The following is a 21,458-nucleotide window of genomic DNA, read 5'->3' on the forward strand; positions in this document are numbered from 1 at the left end:
CTACTCACTGTAAACTGTCAGTTAGTAGACTCAGTTTGTTAGTAACTTTAATACAGAATTCAGCAATGCAATCAGAATGTACGTATACAGTAATTACCTTAAATAAGACTGACAAGATTCCCTCTTCCAAAAGCAAACCAGAAATGTCTGCATTCATTTTTATTTTTTTTATGTAGATGTATTATTAAATGAGCTAAAATGCCTAATAGTGGTATAGGATCTATTAAAAGGCATATGGAAGTTTTCAGCAAAATATTTGAAAATCTGAGATTTTAAACAGGTCTGATAATAGTAAATAGAACCCCCAAACTTGAGTAAATCCCACTGGATTAATGTATATTTGTCAACACTCGATTTAAAACTACTCTTTCATCCTCCCTTTACTACCTCACTCCAAGAGGGATTCCCTGTGGCATGTGATCCGTCTGCTGGCTCTGTCGCTCGATAATGTGGAGAAAGCACGGCAGAGAGAGATTGCAACACATCCCTGAATGCTGGTACACTCACTTGTACAAATGAGCTTAATGCTGTTGTGCGTGATGCATGACCTGGCCATGCTGATAAAAGAATGGAAATGGAAGAGAGGGAAGTGTTGGGAGGGGGTGACACTAATGCCCTGATGGCCTGATGTAATGGCAATAGTTATTGAGCGGATGATGGCGTTGTTGTAAGCAAGTGTTGCTGCGTCGGAGGGAAATTGACTAACAGGTGCTGATGCTATGCTCGCAGCTCTTAGGAGAGATCTATTCATCATCGGCCTGCAACAGTACAGGACGACAGCAACCGCTGGGACTCCCAGATTTGTAGGAAGGAACAAGATGCTTACTTTTATTTGTTTGCTGCATGCATATACAAACACATTTACACTGGGGCATTTCTCCAGATATACATTTTGTTTCCTATCTTACTGTTGAGCAAAATTGACTGTATGAAGTAGAATATTTTCAGATTACCACTTTTCATCATAGTGCACAAATGCATGACTGCCCTAATTTCTAGTTCTCTTAAAATAATCTGTATTGTTTTCTTATCTGACTAGTTTTTCTAGGATGTGGCCTGCACCATTAAAATGCAGCCACGTATGAGAAGTGCCTGTTTTCACATCAATTTCACAAAGCTCTGGGATCCGCAATAGCGCTTAGCGTTATCAAACACACACTAATAAATCATGCTCTCTTTTCTTATGTCAGTTGCTAAAGAGCAATGAAAAAAGCGAGAAAAGCTGACAAGAGGCATAAAAAGATGGAGAGCAAGAGGGAGAGCGAGTATGAGAGAGTAACAATAGTAATGTGCGCGGGAGGAGTCAATTGGCATGTGTAATTCAGTGCAGCCTTTTCATCTCTGTGTAAAATACTCCAGACAGATAAGGCGTCTAATCCTCTGCCTGATCAAAAAAATCTAAATTTTGCCAATTAAAGGGTCCTTGCCAGCGGAAAGATAGGAGTCCGCCTTCCGACTCAGCCCTAGTTTATCTCCCCCAACACAGGGAGGAGCACAGAGTAGCTTAAATGTGCTATTCTTACCATACACACACACAAGGACATAGACCTCACCACAGCGCCACCATCAGTCATAACCATCATTAGGGTGGAGAGACAGAGTCTGAGAGAGAGAGGATCTGAAATTAAATTTTGCCAAACAGCAAATGGACTCTGGAAGGGAAAAAGGATATAGGACTAAATAAGACACAAATGAGTTCTCTCAAATGATTTAACCTCTTAAGACCCTGCGGCCTCATATGAGGACTGTACATGCTACAGTTTTAAGTCTGGATGTCCTATACAGAGCACATTCAGGGCTTTTCAGAGATATCAAATGATTGGATGTTTCACCATGGCTAAAATTAAATTAAATGTATGCATTTAGCAGATGCTTTTATCCAAAGTGACTTTGTCACAGTGTCTGGTCTGTGTATCCCTGGTTGTCCACTAGTGGTCTCACTTTTCCATATAGTCACCCCACTGCAGGTACTACATTTCCTACAAGCCTTTGTCTGATTCATCACTGCTAAATGTACACCTGTTAATTGCACTCAGCTGTTTCCACTTTCATCGTTTTCACCTGCCCATATATACTAGGGGTGTGTGATAAATATTGTGCGATAATTAATGCGCATCTCTTCATTAAAGCCGGTTCTCTAATCAGCAGTAAATTCCATCAGGTGCGTGATTTCACAATTCACAAGTCCCGTTGTCCTTTACCGAGCACGTAGCATAACTTAATTAAATATCTTTTTAAAATTCTTATATCTTATTTTTATTTTTTTTTTTACATTATTTTTAATGCTCTAAACAATGTAAAGGCATGGAAACTTTTTCCTAAAAAAAAACCTTAAGAGGTTTGAATATCAGTTCAACAGATAATGCCAAAATATACTGTTGTATGATTTTAATGGTTGGATACAGTAGAAGAAGGTCAAGACTTCAGAAGTGGGACAGAGAAAGATCACTATTTTAGGGGGGTTACAAACATTTCATGTCTCTTTATTTAATTCGCCACTGGGCAGCCTGGTTTTAGCAGCAAACCCACATGCATCAGCAACAATAAAGAGTCCCTATAATTTAGAGTACCCCTACTGAAAAGCAGGAAAGGAGAAAGAATGAGGGAGAACCAAGGCAGTGGGGGTTTAATGGCCAGAATCTTTGAAAATAGAAAGGAACAAGTAAAAAAAATTAAATAAAGAAGAAGGGAAAAAATAATTAAATAAATCAGCACAAATTGACACCCGGCTGGTTTATGCTGACTGTGTAGAGCAGATAAGTGTGCTAAGTTGCAGAGATTTGATGTTTATCTTATCGAGAGCATTAAAGCTGTGCTGATAAAAGAGCCCAGCCATGCGTAATGGTGCGAGCATGTTTCGAATAGCTGAAAACGCATCACAAAAAATATATATATATTTCAACCTAAAATTAGATATGCAGGGAAAAGTAAAATAAAGAATCAAAACCACTGTGACATTTTAGAACATAATTTAACAATATAAAAACTGCTAGCACATCAATGTTTGATAAAACATTTGATGACAATGTTTGGAATCTTGATTTAAATATATATATATCCCCTCCAAAAAATCTTATTGAGGTTGTTCAATATGGGGAGTGGCCTTATATTGCTTTGAAAAATGGAGATCCACCCCCCTCCCCAGCATAGGACATGTCCAAATAAAACACAATAACTGAAAAATCTAAAGAATTGGAAAACAAAGAAACAGAGCGATTATAATCTGATTTGAGGAATACAAGATATTGATATAAAAAAATGTATTTCATTATTATTTTTATTTTATTTATTATATACATATATATATATATATATATATATATATATATATATATATATATATATATGTGTGTGTGTGTGTGTGTCGATATAATAAAATCTGTATTGCTGCATAAAATAATTCTAATTAATATGATTTCAATCTGACATGTAACTAAAATGTTCTAAATTTAAAACAATTATTATATGTTGCATATTTTCTAAATTCTTGAGAGACTACAGGCATATTTTTACTTAAAATAATAATTATAATAATCAATTACATCTCAGTGCCAGTTGGATAATGAGCCAAAAAAAAGAAAGAAAAAAAAAACACATTATTGACATAACAAAACATATTTATACACTGGATTCCATGTTTTATGGGGACTCTTCATAATGTTTTTTATACTGTGCAAACTATATTTCCTATTGCCTTATCCTAACCCTACCCCTAAATCTACTCCTCACACAAAACTTCCTGCTATTTTAGTTTTTAAAATATTTCTTTAGGATTTATAATCTGGGACCAAAATAAATAGTTGTCCCTACAAGGACAAAATATACAGGTTTTTACTACGCACTATGGTATGTTATACAGTAAATAACGTAGGGAATACCAGGCACACACACATACGCACAATTCAATTTGTGGTTTATGGGGACTCTCTTTCAAAGTCACAGGCAAGAAATTGTCGAGATCTTTAAGCTTTGAGGACAAGACTTCAAATGTGGGAGGCAGGCCATTCCAACTGGAGGCTTTCAATTATAGATAGGGGTTAGCACGGCTGCCATGGATTGCCATGTCAGAGTAGGTATAGACAGCCATGGAGAACTCGGAATCTTTCTATCAGATGTCTTTGGGGTTGGTGTGTGTTTATTTGATTGTGTGTGTTTGTGTCGATTATAGGAGAAAAGAGTGGTTAAAGAATGGCTGTGTTTGTTGTCCAGAGAGAAATGTTTAAAAGGGACAGTGGTGTATCTTCACAGAAAATGGGCTTAAATGTCCTTTTACCCTCTAATTAAGCTTGGGATTGGCTGTGACAAATGAGATGTCTGAAGCCAAATGTAGGATTTTCAGGTGTTTGTGTGTGTATCTTTCCCACCTATTTGAGAGCCTTATCATGAATGATTCTATTAAGAGACTGAACATTTCAACTGATGAAACATAAACGTGGTGTCCACTCACATGCACAAGCTGCTCTTGGGTGTCAAACTCCCTGCAGCAACCTTCCCAGTGGCAGTTGGTTTCATACACCACCTCTGGCTCCTGCTTGCCCTCCTCTTTATCAGCCTCCTCTTTCACCAGTGTCATTCCATCCATTTGCTCCTGCACAAATACATGGAGCCAAATAGTGAGGGCATATGGGTCAGTAATGTGACCCATTTTTTGTCATTATTTATTTATTAAAAAATACAAATGTAATTCATGCATAACTTGGATATACCTCTTGTAAAATGAGCATGGTTTTAATTTATGTTCGACTCTTTCAAATTGCATTCTCTAATTTGAATGCATTTCCACATTCAGTCACTTTGTCACCATTTATTGCTGAGAGTGCAAAGTGTCATTTTTAAAGCTTATATTAATGTGTGTTACAGCAGCATGAAGGAAAATATTTCATTCTCGGATAACTTTTTATGTGTGGCCTGGTAAATGTGAATTATTCAATAGTGCAGACGATGATAAATTATGTTATTTTGAGTATGTGACAGCCAGATGAGTCCTCATACCTTATTTGTATCATTAACACAATGATAAACTTCTGCATCTGACATTTGGAATATCTCTTGAGAAAACATTTAGCTGTGCGTCTTTAAAGGGATGTTATTCTTTTTATGAAAAATAAATAAAATCCTATAATGCCCTGGAAAGAGCACTCTGCTTGGTAAGTGCCACAAATTATGCATAATTGGCAGTTGTTTAGAAGTTCTAAAAGTGTTAACAGTTTTGGAAATAAAAATTAGGATTTGTATATTCCGAGGTCTATATGGAGAGAAGTTCTTGTGTGCTGATTCATCTGCCTTTCTATCTGTAGAGTGCAATACTTGTTGAATAGTATCACTAAAAATACTTATTATAATTTATTTTTAAAGTTCAATTCTTGCCATTAACAAACCATTAACTATCACCTCAAGAAACTCCTAATTTGCTGCTTATTAATAGTAAGGTAGTTGTTAAGTTTAGGTATTGGGTATGATTATGGAAATATAGATTATGGTCATGCAGAACTAATCCTTTGTAAGTATTAATAAACAAACAATATGTTAATAATAGGCATGCTAATAAATGACTAGTTAATAGTGAGAATTGGAAAGTGTTACCAAAATACCAGTCTAAACTCAAGAAGATATACAGTATAAGGGGTTTGGGTCACTTGAAGAATCAAACCCCCTTTAAATCACTGCTGCACTGTTCTAAATGTATTTCACTGTCTGTTAAATGAGAGAGAGAGTGATGACTTCTAAAATAAAATAAAAAAAGCTATGGAAAGTGTTTGAAGGAAAATGAATAAGAAAAAAAGTAAAAGCGCGGAGTAAGAAAAAAAAAAAGACAAAAGGTCCATTTAAGCCATTCAGTAGTCATCCAACCATCGGCTATAAGGGGCATTGTAGAAAATGTGTCATCTAATTTTTCTTTCACTTTTCCATTCAGTTAAGCATCTGATTAAAAGAAAAACAATTTCCTTCTGAAGCTGTGGAGATCAATGGGGCTTATCGCATCTGCAGCAGTGCCACAACAGGCAAGCAAATCAAACACACAAATAAATAGCTTTACAGTACATCACATAATTGGTCCCAAAGCTCTTGCTGCGTGTGCATGTGTGGTAACTGTCTCCTTAAGGTTGTGTGAGTGCTTTTTAGCCCTATACATATATGTCTATCAAGTGTGTGTGTGTGTTTTATATATATATACACAAACACACACACACACAAACACACGCATACCTGCATTCTAATGACTCCGGGGCTGGGCGGCTCCTCATCTGGTTTGAGTTTGGAGCGTTTGTGCTGCATGGGGTCCCCTGTGCTACTTACAGCCGACTCACTGGTGGGTTTACTCTAGAAGCAAATATTTTAAAAACATATATAGAATATGACCACATAGTAATAATAATAATAATAATAATCAAAAATATAGGTACTTGTGTGGAAAGTGTAAGTGTTTATATGTATTTCCTTAATTACTTATACTATTTTTCAAATATGGTTAAAGTGTACTACTGAATGTACTGACAAGCAGACAATGTTTACTTTTTAAAAGTGTACATAATATGCACTTTATTAAGAGTGTTAAGAGGAATAGATATGATCATCAAAGTGGCCTTTTATTTCATTAATATTATATTATCTCTAGTATACTATCTGTGAGTATACTTAAATATATGGTAATAAATGGTTTTAGTAATAAAAAACACTATATTACTGTATTGGTATGTCCAAAATGTGATATTTAAAATAGTTGGTATAATTTAATAGTGATATGACCACTGTACTTTAGAGTATAAAATGGTACAGTAATGGTACATGCATTAATATGGTACGATATTAACGTGGTAGCATTCCTAAAAAAATATTTTTCTTTTAGTATTGTAATAATATGTGTATATTACAAATCTACTTCAGATGAAAAATATATTCATTGACAATATTCACTTACATTATTCAAAAAAGTCACAGACATTATTCACAATTTCTCCCTAAACAGCAATAACCTGACTCTATCCACTCATTCACTGCCCCTCACCTTCTCTCTCTCTGCCAAGGGAAGTCCCTTGTGACTGTCCAGAGCCAGTAAAGAAAAAAAGCACTCAGTGGGAGAGAAAAAAGTAACATTCCTTGGCTCTAAAGGAAGGTTCATTCTGCCAGACTCCTCTAACAAATCATTTAACTTTGCTTAAATGTCTTAATAACTTTGCTTTGAGTCTTTTTTTTTGCTATTAAAGAACACAAAACTCACATGGTTGGTGACTATTTGTGCATTAAAATATTAATTGCCAGTTTTGTGACTCTTTAATTAGCGTGTGTACTAATGTATTCTAAATTTGATAGATATTACCCAATACAAATCCAGAAAAGTAACTGTTTGCATTGAGTTTTGAGTATAGTTGAGTATAGTAGAGCAAATGAATTTATTCAATATTCACAGAGGACAAGAAACCCTGCAAAATCATACAGGTTTTTAATCACATGAGGGTGAGTAAATGTTGACAACATGTTCATTTTTTGTTGAACTTTCCCCCTTAAGCCTAAGTATGCATGCTAATAAATTTTAAGACAATCTTAGAAATAAATTGTACAGCAAATTTAGTGTATATAACTTTAGAGTGCGTAGTGATACAGTAAAACACAATGATCTGATATTTCTCTTTCTGTCATTTTGAAAAATGCTTATACCATCTAAACTTTTTTAGTAATTGTTCCTTTTGACCTTTGTTCCATGACACCCTTCTATTAAAGAAGCTGGTGCTGTCTCTGGGGTTAGAGGGGGGAAATAGATGACACTGATCTAGAAGAGAAGCGAGGCTGTAATGGCTTGAAAGGAAAGACTGGTATTGAGAAAAATCACGGGAAAATTCATTCACCATTACACTAAGAGTTAACTGTTAAGCACAGGAATCGATACGAAGATAGATAAAAACAACATGATGCACTTTACAGATTTTAGAAGCAAAACACTTTTATGCTCATCCTTCAAAGAGAAGGTTTGGGAATGTATCCGAGTCTGATTAATGGTGGAGATGGCAAGATTTTTGCTGCTAACAAGCAGGGTGTTATTTCTCAAAAGTGCCTTCTGGGCAAGCTCACCAGCTCTGCACATCGAGACACAACACAGAAACTACACGCACACAAGGGAAAAACTCCCATGAGGCCTGTCTGTGAGGGAGGGCTACCTGCAGCCCCACTTTCTCTACAGTTTATAAATGTTGTCGTGTTAGTCATGAGTTTTCATGAACCACACACAATAATAAATAACACCAGCACTTGTAATCCTGTGATTTAAAAACGCTTTGTATTGTTTAAACTTACAAATTAAAATCTCCTAAATTTTTTAAGTTCCTCCTGCTTTGTACTGTGTCTTCTAACTTGTAAAGGTTTGAACCACATGACAAACTGAGCCTCCAGAACAACTGAGCAGCTTGTGTTAAACTGACTTAATTCCATCATATCTTCTCTATTATTTTTATTAATAACCAATAAAATAATTCATACAGAAAATAGAACTGACCTGTGAGTCATGTGAGGCTGTGGAACGTTCTGTAGGTGGCAGGCTGGAGGGAGGAATGCCAGGAACTGGTCTATGGGTTGCAAAGGCAGGAGAGGGGTGCACAAGGGGCGGACTGTGTCCAAACGCAGAACCTACGATGCCCTGTTGCCGACTGATCAGCTGCTGATGCATTTGCAGTGCCACAGGTGTTGGAGGATATGCAAAACTCAGTGCAGGGCTGTAAGTCAAAATGAATAGAATAATTATATTTACAATGAAATTAATAAATTAAGTTCAGGTTACAAATTAGTGAAATTGGTTCATGTGGTAAATTATAAACTCCTCGAATTATATAATATTTGTTATTGAATATTAATTCATTTATCATTAAATATTATTTATGATACACTAATGTTCAAAAGTTTGTGGTCAATAAGGTTTTTAACTAAATAAGTTTATGCTCACCAAGACTGCATTTATTTGATAAAATACACTAAAAATACAGTAAAACAATACTGCTAAATATTATTACAATTTAAAGCAACTGCGTAACTTGTACCTAACGTAGTAACATTTGATTACAAAGTGATTACAAAGCTGAATTTTCAGCAGCCATTATTACAGCCTGTGTCACATGATCCTTCAGAAATCATTGTAATGTGAGTTGGTGCTCAAGAAAGATTTCTTATCATTATTAAAGTTAAAAAAAAAAAGTTGTGCTGCTTCATATTTGTGTGTGTGTGTGTGTGTGTGTGTGTGTTCGGGATTTTTTTAATGAACAGAAAGTTCAAAAGAACAGGATTTGTTTGAAAGAGATTTTTGTAACAATGTAAAAGTATGTACTGCTGCTCCTTTTCAATTTATTGTCTCTTCACTGAATTAAAGTATTATTTTCCTAAAAAAAAATAAAAATGGTTTTACTGACCCTGCACCTTTATTACAGTCCAAAAATTACACACAGAATGAATTAAACTGATAATCTTAATAAACAACACAACAACAACAAACATAAACCCTTTTAAGAAAAATCAAAGATAGTCCATGTTAAATGATAAATCACCTGATGAGCATAAATGCTGTATTTAAGTACAGTATTTAACTTTTATATATCTTCTATAGATGCCTCAGTCCATTAATGATAAAGCCTTGATGCTCAATAACAGACATTCATAGGGGGTTCCATTCATCGTAGGGCATGCTGACCACTCCATACGAGCTCATACGTCTACTAGTCCTATTACAGACAGAGAGGAAATCAATGTAGCCAGACGCCATCTCATGCAGCTGTCTCATCATTCATCAGGCCTGGACACCTGCCTGCCACCTCTGTCCCCACATGTTCACATGAGATATGACTGATTATCTTTTGAAAACAAATCACTGATTAATCTCTCTCAGTGGAGGAAAGAGGTCAATTTCTGTTTTCTTTTCTAGCTCTAATACCCCCACTCAAACCAGGTAAAATTATTTACTAATAGTGCTGGATGGCAGACGTCAAACTGAGTGGCACATCGCCAGAAATGATAGCTGTAGATCCATCCTTCAGTTTGATATAGAAACTTCTGACATGCTGCAAAATCTGTAACAATCTCTTGTTCAAAATCTGATATAGTACTTATGGGACATTACACTTTTGATAATGTCTTAAACAATAAAATATATGCAAAAACAAAAAACAACAACAAAAAACAACAACAACAAACAAAACTAAAAAAAAAAATCAATTCCATTTTGTGATAATGTGCTTTTTTTTAAAGTCTGAGGAAATAAAATTTCAGAAAGCATGTCTCATTTCACATACACCATCATTCAAAGGTTTGGGATCAGTAGATTTAGTTTTTTGGTCCCAGTTTATATTACTGAAGGTGGCCTTAACTACTATGTACTTACATTTAAATTAATAATTTGGTACAATGCACTTATTGTGTTACTACATGTTTTTACATTGTACTTATATTTTAAAAAATAGCTATATGTAATTACATTTGTAATTAATTTCTGCAATTACATTTATAGTTAAAGTAATTAATTGTTGACCCATCCCTACCCATAAAATCAAAACTGTCTATAACCTGTATGCCACCTCAGTAGCAGCAAAAGTGTTTTGCAATACAATATGAACACAATAAGTACATTGTACTTATTTTTTTTAATGTGAGTGCATAGTAGTTATACAAAGTGTGACCGAAACATTTTTTCAGCAATGCATTAAATTGATCAAAAGTGAGAATATAAATATTACAACATTTTTCCATTTCAAATAAATGCAGTTCTTTTAAATGTTCCATTTATCAAAGTATCAAGAACAATTTGCACAGAAATTTCTCACCGATAATAAAAAGAAATATTTTCTGAGCAGCATATCAGCATTTAAGAAAGATTTCTGAAGGATCACTGACTATGAAGACTGGAGTTATGACTGCTGAAAATTCAGCTTTGCCATCATAGAAATATACAGTATAATTTGATCTATTTAAAATAGATAACAAATATAAAGGTTGTTTTAAAAACAAATCACATTATTATAATTTTTACTGTATTTTTGACTAAATAAATGTAAATACATTAAAAAATCTTACAGACCCCAATTTTTTTAACAATAGTGTCCGTCTATTTTGTAGCAGTGTAAGTAGTGTGCCAAAAAAAAACAAACAAACAAACAAAAAACAAACAAGATGTACTTATTTCAAGAAGAAATGTAAGCTTACTATTTTTGGCAGACAGTAGTAATTAAATTAAATTAAATTAAATTAAATTAAATTAAATTAAATTAAATTAAATTAAATTAAATTAAATTAAATTAAATTAAATTAAATTAAATTAAATTTCAATTTCAATTTCAATTTAATTTAATTTATGCATTTAGCAGACGCTTTTATCCAAAGCGACTTGTGCATACAGGCTATCAATTTTTGCCTATCATGTGTTTCCGGGGAATCGAACCCCCAACCAACCAGTGCTCTACCAATTGAGCTACAGGAACAATAATGTAAAAAAAAACACGAAATGTAAAACACTAATGTAAACACTAATGTAAGTAAATCACAATATGGCAGTGTCTTGTAACTGGGACAAATTTAGATAAGCCAAATTAAAGGAGCATTGATAAAGCATCAATCCATTTTGTTGATCAGTATCTGAATATTGAACAGCCTCCTTAAATAAGTCTTACTGTTGTGACAAATGCTTTATTGTCCACTTAATGTCTGTCTGGACTCCTGCTACGAACTGACCAAATCGACTGTGCCCCATTTAAGTGGGATTATTTGAAAAACATTAATTATTTTGTCTTTGAAACAGATAATCATGTTATTAAAAGGCAGGACGGTCAGCGAACGCCCTCAGGTTGAACTGCTCATGTATTACACCTCAAAGAAAGTGAATCGGTCAGTTTTATTCGCTTCATCCACAACAGATTCTCTCTCTTTCCTATTACAGCTTGTGTTCCTGTCCTCAGCCCAGACTTTCCTTTCTTCCTCTGTCCCCCTCTTCATGACCCTTTCATTTGTCATTCCCGCTTCCTCTCCTCCTTTCCAGTGTGAGCGATTACTTGGCGGCAGTCTTAGGGTAAAGCTCTTCTCAGCTGATACAGAGAACATTAATCAGATGATGCATATCAGACAGACGAGTGTGAGGGAGGAGGGGAGGAATATGTTCACACGCTTCCTCCTAATAGCGCTCTCTGTGTTCTCTCGTTTATTTCACTGCCCAGTGTTCATTCATCACTCTGTTTCTGAGGATGCCCTGGAGTGTCCACTTACAGTATGGATTGCTTTTCCACTCTATCTCTTTCTCAGAATCTCTCCCGCATTCTCTGTTCCAATACAAACCTCTCTCTTTATTTTCATACTTGGAACAGTGTCCAAGTTTGGAAAGACATGAAGATGAATAAATGAAATATTTTGGGATAACCTATACTTCAAAACCCATCAAGTGAGAAATTAAGACTTGCTTATCTCATGTAAGACAAAAACTAAACAATTCCTTTGATATATTAAGAAAAATATATATTTTTATTAAAATAATGCAAAATCCAGCTTTAAGGCCTGTTAGAAAGAAGTACATACATTTTTGTAAAAAATAAAATTAAAATCTTAATTCATTGTAGTACATACCTGATAGAACCAGCTGAGAGGTGTCCATAGGATCCACTGGTGGATGAGCCGGAGCGGGAATTATTAAGTAAATTGACTAGAGAGTTGGGCGAGGTGCGAATCATGGCCTGCAGGTCAAAACTGGGGTCAGACAGGGAAGGGGAGATGGGAAGGGGTCGTTTTCTACTGGGGCGATTTGTGAGCCTAGGACTTGGAAATCGTGAAGCTGAGAAGACACAGACAGAGAAAAACAGAGAAAGAACATAGTATCTTATGTATTTAAACAGGTAACAACAGGCACAAGAATACATAACATCATAATTTTTATTTATTTTTATATTTAAAATTTTCCAAAAAATAAAATAAAAAAGAATTGATATTAAATAATTTAATTTAATAGTGTTTTTAAAGACATTTTTATTTAAAGAGCAGTAGAGAGAGAAATGGAGAGTACTACAGTAAAGTACTGACATAGTTTCCATAAAAGTTCCCATTCTCTTGTGGTTCATATATTGTTTTAGAGAATTAACCTCACAGAAAGCTTTACTGACCAGGAATCATGACCATCTTCTTAATCACATGCAATTTATTCATCAAAGTCATTTGGAAGCATTCAACAATGGCCACATTTTCTGCACTGCATGCATTTTTTACACATTGTAAAAACACATAGGACTGCAGCTCCACGTTTCTCACTGCTTTCTGGTAGCATCACTGCAATGTTGAATCATGCTTAATTGGGTTGAATAGTGTGTTAATGCTGAATGAAATTGCACTGGGTTGTTTTTGAAAAGCTTTCACTAGGAAGCAGATCGAATGCAGACAGGCCCTCCACTCACGCACAATGAATGGCACCTACAGATTAAGAAATGACTTTTGTTGTCTTTTCATTGGTGAATGTCACAAACAAAAAAGAACGGAGAAATGGAGTGAGAAGTGAAAGGAGGAGGGGAAGAGAGGGATGTGGGGGGATGTTGGTCTTTTGTTGTGTGGAGTGAAACAATGACTGTGACAAATTTTTTCTTTCAGTTGTTCTGAACACTTTTAAGAGAAAGCACACAAAACAAAACAATATTATACTCTCTCTCTTTCTCTCTCTCTGACTCTCTCACTTCTCTCTTTCTTGTGTGACGCATAGAATGATTACAGGGTCTGTCATTCACATTTAAATCTCTCTCTCTCTCTCGCTTTGTGTGTGTGTGTGTGTTTGTATTCCCACATTTGGAACATCTTACCACATTGCTGGCATTCTGCTTAGAACTGTGATTTAAGAGTTTGTGAATAGACACAGGCACAAACTTACACACACACACACACACACACACACACACACACACACACACACACACACACTGTAAACCGAACAGTGAATTTAATCAAATGAAATTAGTTAATTTCACTCAAATAATAATGAAAGTTAATTGGACTTAATTTAAGTTCTGATAACTAAAAACACTGTTGTAGTAAGGTGAACTTAAAATGATTACGTTTTCTAGTTCCCAGCATGCTTTGCATCAGACAACAAGGAAAATAAATGTAAAAAATTAAGTGTTATTTTGTGTGTTTTTACACAAGATTAACATAGAGGGACATAAGTTAGTACTTAAATGTTGAGTTATATTAGAATTTACAAAGGTTTCTGTTATGTTGGTTTTATAGTGTTACCGTTGTTGTGAAGAGTAGAGCCTGTGGTTCGGTTGAGGATGGGCAGCAAAATTTAAAGACTATATACAGTCATGGCCAAGAATATCTGCATTTGAAAATTGATCTGCATTGTTAATCCTCTCGGTCTTTTGTTTAAAAAAAATCACAAAAATGTATCCTTTCATTGGATAATAAGAATATTAAATGGGGGAAAATATCATTATGAAATAAATGTTTTTCTCTAATACACATTGGCCACAATTAATGGCACCCTTTTATTCAATTATTTTTGAAACCTCCATTTGCCAGTTTAACAGGTCTAAATTTTATCCTGATGAGGTTAGAGAACACCTGACAAGTGATCAGAGACCATTCCTTCATCCAGAATCACTCCAGACTTCTCTCATTTTCCGTAGGGTTCAGGTCAGAGGACTGGAATGGCTATAGCAGAAGCTTGGTTTTGAGCTCAGTGACCCATTTCTGTGTTGTTTTTGAGGTATGTGTTTGGGTTATTGTATGGTTGGAAGATCCCAAACATGGACCATTATAAAATTTCTAACAGAGTCAGTCACTTACTGATTTTTTATCTGTTAGTATTTGATAGAATGTCTCTTCTGCTCTAAAAATGGCTGCAGTTATGCCAGTTCTTAAAAAAGCTGGTAGCAATATCACTGACATGTCAAATTATCGCCACACTTCTAACTTACCTTTCCTGGCAAAAGTGCTTGAGCATGTGGTTGTTGGGCAACTCCATACTCATCCCCGTACGTATCTTACCTCTCGGGTCGTTCACAATTTGTCTACCTGGATTCAAACAGGGTCAGGGTGTCCCTGATGAAGCTCAACTTTCTTAAACTAAACTGCTCCAAAACTGAAGTCTTATTAATTGGCACTCCTTTGAATGTCAGTAAATGTAAGGATTTTAGAATCTCAGTAAAAAACACCCGATTGTCCCCCTCTGGCCAGGTTCATAATTTGGGGGTTATTTTCGACAGTGGTGGACAAAGTACACAAATCAAGTACTTGAGTAAAAGTACAGATACATATAATAAAATATTACTCCAGTAAGAGTAAAAGCACTCCTTTTTCAATTTTACTCAAGTGAAAGTACAAAAGTACTCGATTTTTTATGTACTTAAGTAAAAAAGTACTGAAATTTTATATAGGCTACTTAATTTAATTTTATATTAGCACATATTTTTAATAATCCTACTGCTCAAAATACCTGGGATTTTTTCCAAAATAACCACTATATGGAGTCAAGATATATTTTTGTTGTTGATATGGACTACGCTGATGAGAGTGATGTTAACTGTGAAAGCTTACACTGTGATGTACATGAGAGAAAACAGAGATGACCATCTGATTTTCACCAGTAAGAACAAAGTATTTTAAAGTTTGTTGTTTTACAGAACATCACAGTTAGGCCTATATATGACCTGATAATAAGGCCGGAAGTTAGGAAGAACATTTTAAAGGAAAATATAATTATATTTTCAAAATGATTTTTTCAGGGGCGTAGATTACGTGGGGGAAGTGACATTAAACATACGATTGCAACAATATATGGTTTTTCAAGTCATCTTCAGCAGGTGATAAATAAAGTATGAACAATGCAGTGCTAATTGACAAAAACATTTTGTAGTATATAAACAAATCATTATTATTTGTTATTGTCCAGCAGTTATAGATTCTAAGCCAATTAAAAGTTAGAAATTTTAGAAAAATTTAAGTTGCCTATTGTATCCACTACCAGTCAACAGTTTTTGAACAGTAAGCTTGTTAATATTTTTTAAAGAAGTCTCTTCTGTTCACCAAGTCTGCATTTATTTGATCCAAAGTACAGCAAAACAGAAAAATTGTGAAATATTTTTACTAACCTATTTATATTAACTGTTTTTTATTATATTTTTATTATATATCCATAATATATTATGGATATATTTCAAAATGTAATTCATTGAAATTTCAAAGCTGAATTTTAAGCATCAATACTCCAGTCAGACAATCCTTCAGAAAAAAAATAAATAAATAAGGTTTCTTTAAACAGAAAATTATGTCTTTATCATCACTTTTGATAAATTTAAAGTGAAGTGACATACAGCCAAGTATGGTGACGCATACTCAGAATTCGTGCTCTTTATTTAACCCATCAAAAGTGCACACACACAGCAGTGAACACATACACACCGAGAACACACACCCGGAGCAGTGGGCATCATTTATGCTGCGGCGCCTGGGGAGCAGTTGGGGGTTCGGTGTCTAGCATTAGCATGATGGGGAAACAAGTATGAAATTGGCTGAAACATACAATTTACTGGTCAATAAAATAAATTAATTATTTAAGATTATCACTAGCTGGATGAAGGTTTTGATAGGCTTTGATATAAAATATTTGCAATACTGGTACAGTATATTAAGCAAGTTTACAAGTTTGACTGTTGTAACTATGATAGGCAAACAAAAGCCAAAGCCAGTATGAAAGTACACAATACACCAACAAAAATTTATAAAATGTAATGCAGTTAACCAGTCATGCAGATCTCAGTGCTAGTTTATTAGTGGCACAAGTTGATTAAGCTTGTTAAAACAGTTTGACTAGTTCAGTGGTTCTCACTGGTTGAATATGTTTGTGGACAATTAGGGGCCTTGGAGCTATTAATGTTGAGAACCACTGGACTAGTTTTTAACCATGGTGGGAAAAAAAGTCAAACCACTAAAGAAGTATTCAAAACATACCAAATAGACATCAATTGCTTATTTGTAATATTAGTAAATATTACATGCTTGGTCAAACATCTTTTGTAAAAATGTAAATGTGAATGCAGAGAAAAAAAGTAAAATAAAAACAAACATTTCGGTTATGTATGTATCCCTCGTTCTCTGATGGAGGACATTATGTCATGTGAAGTTATGTTGTGATAACATATGGGGTCTTAATTGGGTTACTGTTCATGTATATTGTCTTTTGTATTGTATATTGTTTTATGCATGCAATATTGTGTAATTTTACCTATATGTAACCTTACCATGTTAAGTATCTATGAATTCATCTTCTGATGATCTAAACGGGACTGAAAAAGAATCCTTAGTAATTTTGCATCAACACCTAATTGAGTTCCATATGCAAATTACCATGCTCTCAGACAAAGGACGTGACACTTTCCAGTATTTCCAACCTCCCACGATGAGATCGTCCTTTTCCAGGTACTTGCTGTAATCTGGAAGTGGGTGCCAAGGTGCTGAGCCCCTGAGAAAAGAGATTCTTCCTCAGAGAAATGCGCCTGGGAGGGGCTGTCACGAGGAACCTGAGTTCCAAAAACCAGGACCATGTGGGCCAGTATGGCGCAACCAGCAAGAACTATTCCTCATCCTCCCTGACCCGAGGGGCCCTTGGTCTGGGAGTAATACAGCTGGCAGTAGGAGGACTTATGGGAGGCAAACCGGTTTTGTATTTAGTTTTGTGCAAACTTCATATAGCCAAAATTGTAAATTCTACTTCTTGTTACAAGTATGGAAGAACCATCACTTCTACCACAAAAGACTGCTTTTTAAGTTATCTTCCTGATGTAACCAAATTCCTGAGCATATCCAAAACCTCAGAACAACTTGATGATGTAACAGAAACTATGGACTCTCTCTTTTCTAGCACTTTAAATAAAGTTGCTCCTTTACGCTTAAGGAAGGTCAAGGAAAACAGTTTGACACCATGGTATAATGAGCATACTCGCACCCTAAAGAGAGCAGCCCGAAAAATGGATCGCAGCTGGAGGAAAACAAAACTAGAGGTATTTCGTATTGCTTGGCGGGAAAGTAACATATCCTACAGAAAAGCATTAAAAACTGCTAGATCCGATTACTTTTCTTCTCTTTTAGAAGAAAACAAACATAACCCCAGGTATTTATTCAATACAGTGGCTAAATTAATGAAAAATAAAGCCTCAACAAGTGTTGACATTTCCCAACACCACAGCAGTAATGACTTTATGAACTAATTTACTTCTAAAATCTACTTATAGATTTGATACTTTTAGAGATAAAATTGCAACCATTCAGCCGTCAGCTACAGTATCACATCAGACAGTGCACTATAGACCCCCTGAGGAACAGTTCCACTCATTCTCTACCATAGGAGAGGAATAATTGTATAAACTTGTTAAATCATCTAAACCAACAACATGTATGTTAGACCCTATACCATCTAAGCTCCTAAAAGAGGTGCTTCCAGAAGTCATAGATCCTCTTCTGACTATTATTAATTCCTCATTGTCATTAGGATATGTCCCCAAAACCTTCAAACTGGCTGTTATTAAGCCTCTCATCAAAAAACCACAACTTGACCCCAAAGAACTAGTTAATTATAGACCAATCTCGAATCTCCCTTTTCTGTCCAAGATACTAGAAAAGGTGGTATCCTCACAATTATATTCCTTCTTAGAGAAAAATGGTATATGTGAGGATTTCCAGTCAGGATTTAGACCGTATCATAGTACTGAGACTGCTCTCCTTAGAGTTACAAATGATCTGCTCTTATCATCTGATCGTGGGTGTATCTCTCTATTAGTTTTATTGGATCTTAGTGCTGCGTTTGACACAATTGACCACAACATTCTTTTGCATAGACTTGAACACTTTGTTGGCATCAGTGGAAGTGCATTAGCATGGTTTAAATCGTACTTATATGACCACCATCAGTTCGTAGCATTGAATGAAGATGTATCCTATCAATCACAAGTGCAGTATGGAGTACCTCAAGACTCAGTACTAGGGCCGCTACTCTTCATGCTTTATATGTTACCCTTGGGAGATATCATCAGGAAACATGGTGTTAGCTTTCACTGTTATGCTGATGATACTCAGCTCTAAAAAAACAGTTTTTTCTTCTGAAAAAACAGAGGTGTTAATTATAGGACCTAAAAACTCTGCTTGTAATAACATAGAACACTGTCTAAGACTTGATGGTTGCTCTGTCAATTCTTCGTCATCAGTTAGGAACCTAGGTGTGCTATTTGATCGCAATCTTTCCTTAGAAAGCCATGTTTCTAGCATTTGTAAAACTGCATTTTTCCATCTCAAAAATATATCTAAATTACGGCCTATGCTCTCAATGTCAAATGCAGAAATGTTAATCCATGCATTTATGACCTCAAGGTTAGATTATTGTAATGCTTTATTGGGTGGTTGTTCTGCACGCTTAGTAAACAAACTACAGCTAGTCCAAAATGCAGCAGCAAGAGTTCTTACTAGAACCAGGAAGTATGACCATATTAGCCCAGTCCTGTCAACACTGCACTGGCTCCCTATCAAACATCGTATAGATTTTAAAATATTGCTTATTACTTATAAAGCCCTGAATGGTTTTGCACCTCAGTATTTGAATGAGCTCCTTTTACATTATAATCCTCTACGTCCGCTACGTTCTCAAAACTCAGGCAATTTGATAATACCTAGAATATCAAAATCAACTGCAGGCGGCAGATCCTTTTCCTATTTGGCGCCTAAACTCTGGAATAACCTACCTAACATTGTTCGGGAGGCAGACACACTCTTGCAGTTTAAATCTAGATTAAAGACCCATCTCTTTAACCTGGCATACACATAACATACTAATATGCTTTTAATATCCAAATCCGTTAAAGGATTTTTAGGCTGCATTAATTAGGTAAACTGGAACCGGAAACACTTCCCATAACACCCTATGTACTTGCTACATCATTAGAAGAATGGCATCTACACTAATATTTGTCTGTTTCTCTCTTGTTCCGAGGTCACCGTGGCCACCAGATCCAGTCTGTGTCCAGATCAGAGGGTCACTGCAGTCACCCGGATCCAGTACGTATCCAGACCAGATGGTGGATCAGCACCTAGAAAGGACCTCTACATCCCGAAAGACAGCGGAGACCAGGACAACTAGAGCCCCAGATACAGATCCCCTGTAAAGACCTTGTCTCAGAGGAGCACCAGGACAAGACCACAGGAAACAGATGATTCTTCTGCACAATCTGACTTTGCTGCAGCCTGGAACTGAACTACTGGTTTCGTCTGGTCAGAGGAGAACTGGACCCCCAACTGAGCCTGGTTTATCCCAAGGTTTTTTTCTCCATTCTGTCACCGATGGAGTTTCGGTTCCTTGCCGCTGTCGCCTCTGGATTGCTTAGTTGTGGACACTTCATCTACAGCGATATCGTTGACTTGATTGCAAATAAATGCACAGACACTATTTAACCGAACAGAGATGACATAACTGAATCCAATGATGAAATGCCTTTAACTATCATTTTGCATTATTGACAATGTTTTCCTAATGAATGTTGTTCAGTTGCTTTGACACAATGTATTTTGTTTAAAGCGCTATATAAATAAAGGTGACTTTGACTTTGACTAACAGATCAGCTGGATTATCTCAGGATGGAGTCACCATTCTACAGGGGAGGTGTGAGCTGTCATGAAAGTGTGTCAGCCACAGGATTTGAGCTCTCCCAGAATGTGGATGGCATGCAGTGACTTGCGCCACATCTGACTCCAGAATAGGAGATGGCGGTGAGTTGTGACATGAGACGTGATCATAGAACTCGGGAGTTTAACCAGTGCTGAAGTGGTCTCATATGAAGCAATCCAAGCGGCGTGACAGTGGCTTCAGATGTCATATCCCCCATTAGATTAACCTGCTATTTTTAATAACTGCACCTTACTGTTAATTTTAGGAAATATATGTTAAATAAAACCTCATTTTTGTTATTTAACACCTCATTGTTAAATAACACCTCATTTTTGTCATTTAACCGCAAAATTGAAAATTCAAGCAAAGATGTTGGATAGAGCAAGATGGTCTAATATGTTTGGAGATAAATGCCGATATGCAATTTTATGCTTATTTTTAAAAAAGTATTATTTATCACTGGAGAAGTTTTCATTTAGTTTTTTTAGGTTGCTAAACAACGACTGATTCAATCAATAGTTGACGTTGCAATCCATTACTAACAAACTAAATATTGTATGCATTTACTAAATGAAGATTAGACAAATTAAACATCTGATTTCTCTACTGCAAATGTTATCAAAAATAATCTTGCATAGCCTATTCCACAGACAGAAATAAGAAAGTTTGCTGTGTTTTCTGTGCATGCGCAAATGTGTTTGCTATCATGGGTGTAATAGCCTTTTATTACCCTATTAATACCCTACACTACATTGAGGAACTACACTCCCAATGTGTGTGTGTGTGTGTGTGTCTCCCCTGTTCTTTCTGAACA

General features: G+C 35.5%; 1 protein-coding gene across 1 annotated transcript in view; it reads right to left on the reverse strand.

The window, feature by feature from the left end:
- Nucleotides 1-21,458, reverse strand: part of LOC132115958 (transcriptional activator GLI3-like) — a 340,310-nt gene that overhangs the window by 18,473 nt on the left and 300,379 nt on the right. Inside the window, exons 7-10 of the mRNA XM_059524402.1 lie at nt 12,583-12,787; nt 8,489-8,705; nt 6,208-6,321; nt 4,448-4,588 (exon numbers count right to left, since the gene is read on the reverse strand). Of these exons, the coding sequence (XP_059380385.1) occupies nt 4,448-4,588; nt 6,208-6,321; nt 8,489-8,705; nt 12,583-12,787 (677 nt within the window). The remainder of the gene's footprint in view (nt 1-4,447; nt 4,589-6,207; nt 6,322-8,488; nt 8,706-12,582; nt 12,788-21,458) is intronic.

Source organism: Carassius carassius, chromosome 35 (genome assembly GCF_963082965.1).
Source record: "Carassius carassius chromosome 35, fCarCar2.1, whole genome shotgun sequence".
NCBI classification, from domain to species: Eukaryota; Metazoa; Chordata; class Actinopteri; order Cypriniformes; family Cyprinidae; genus Carassius; species Carassius carassius.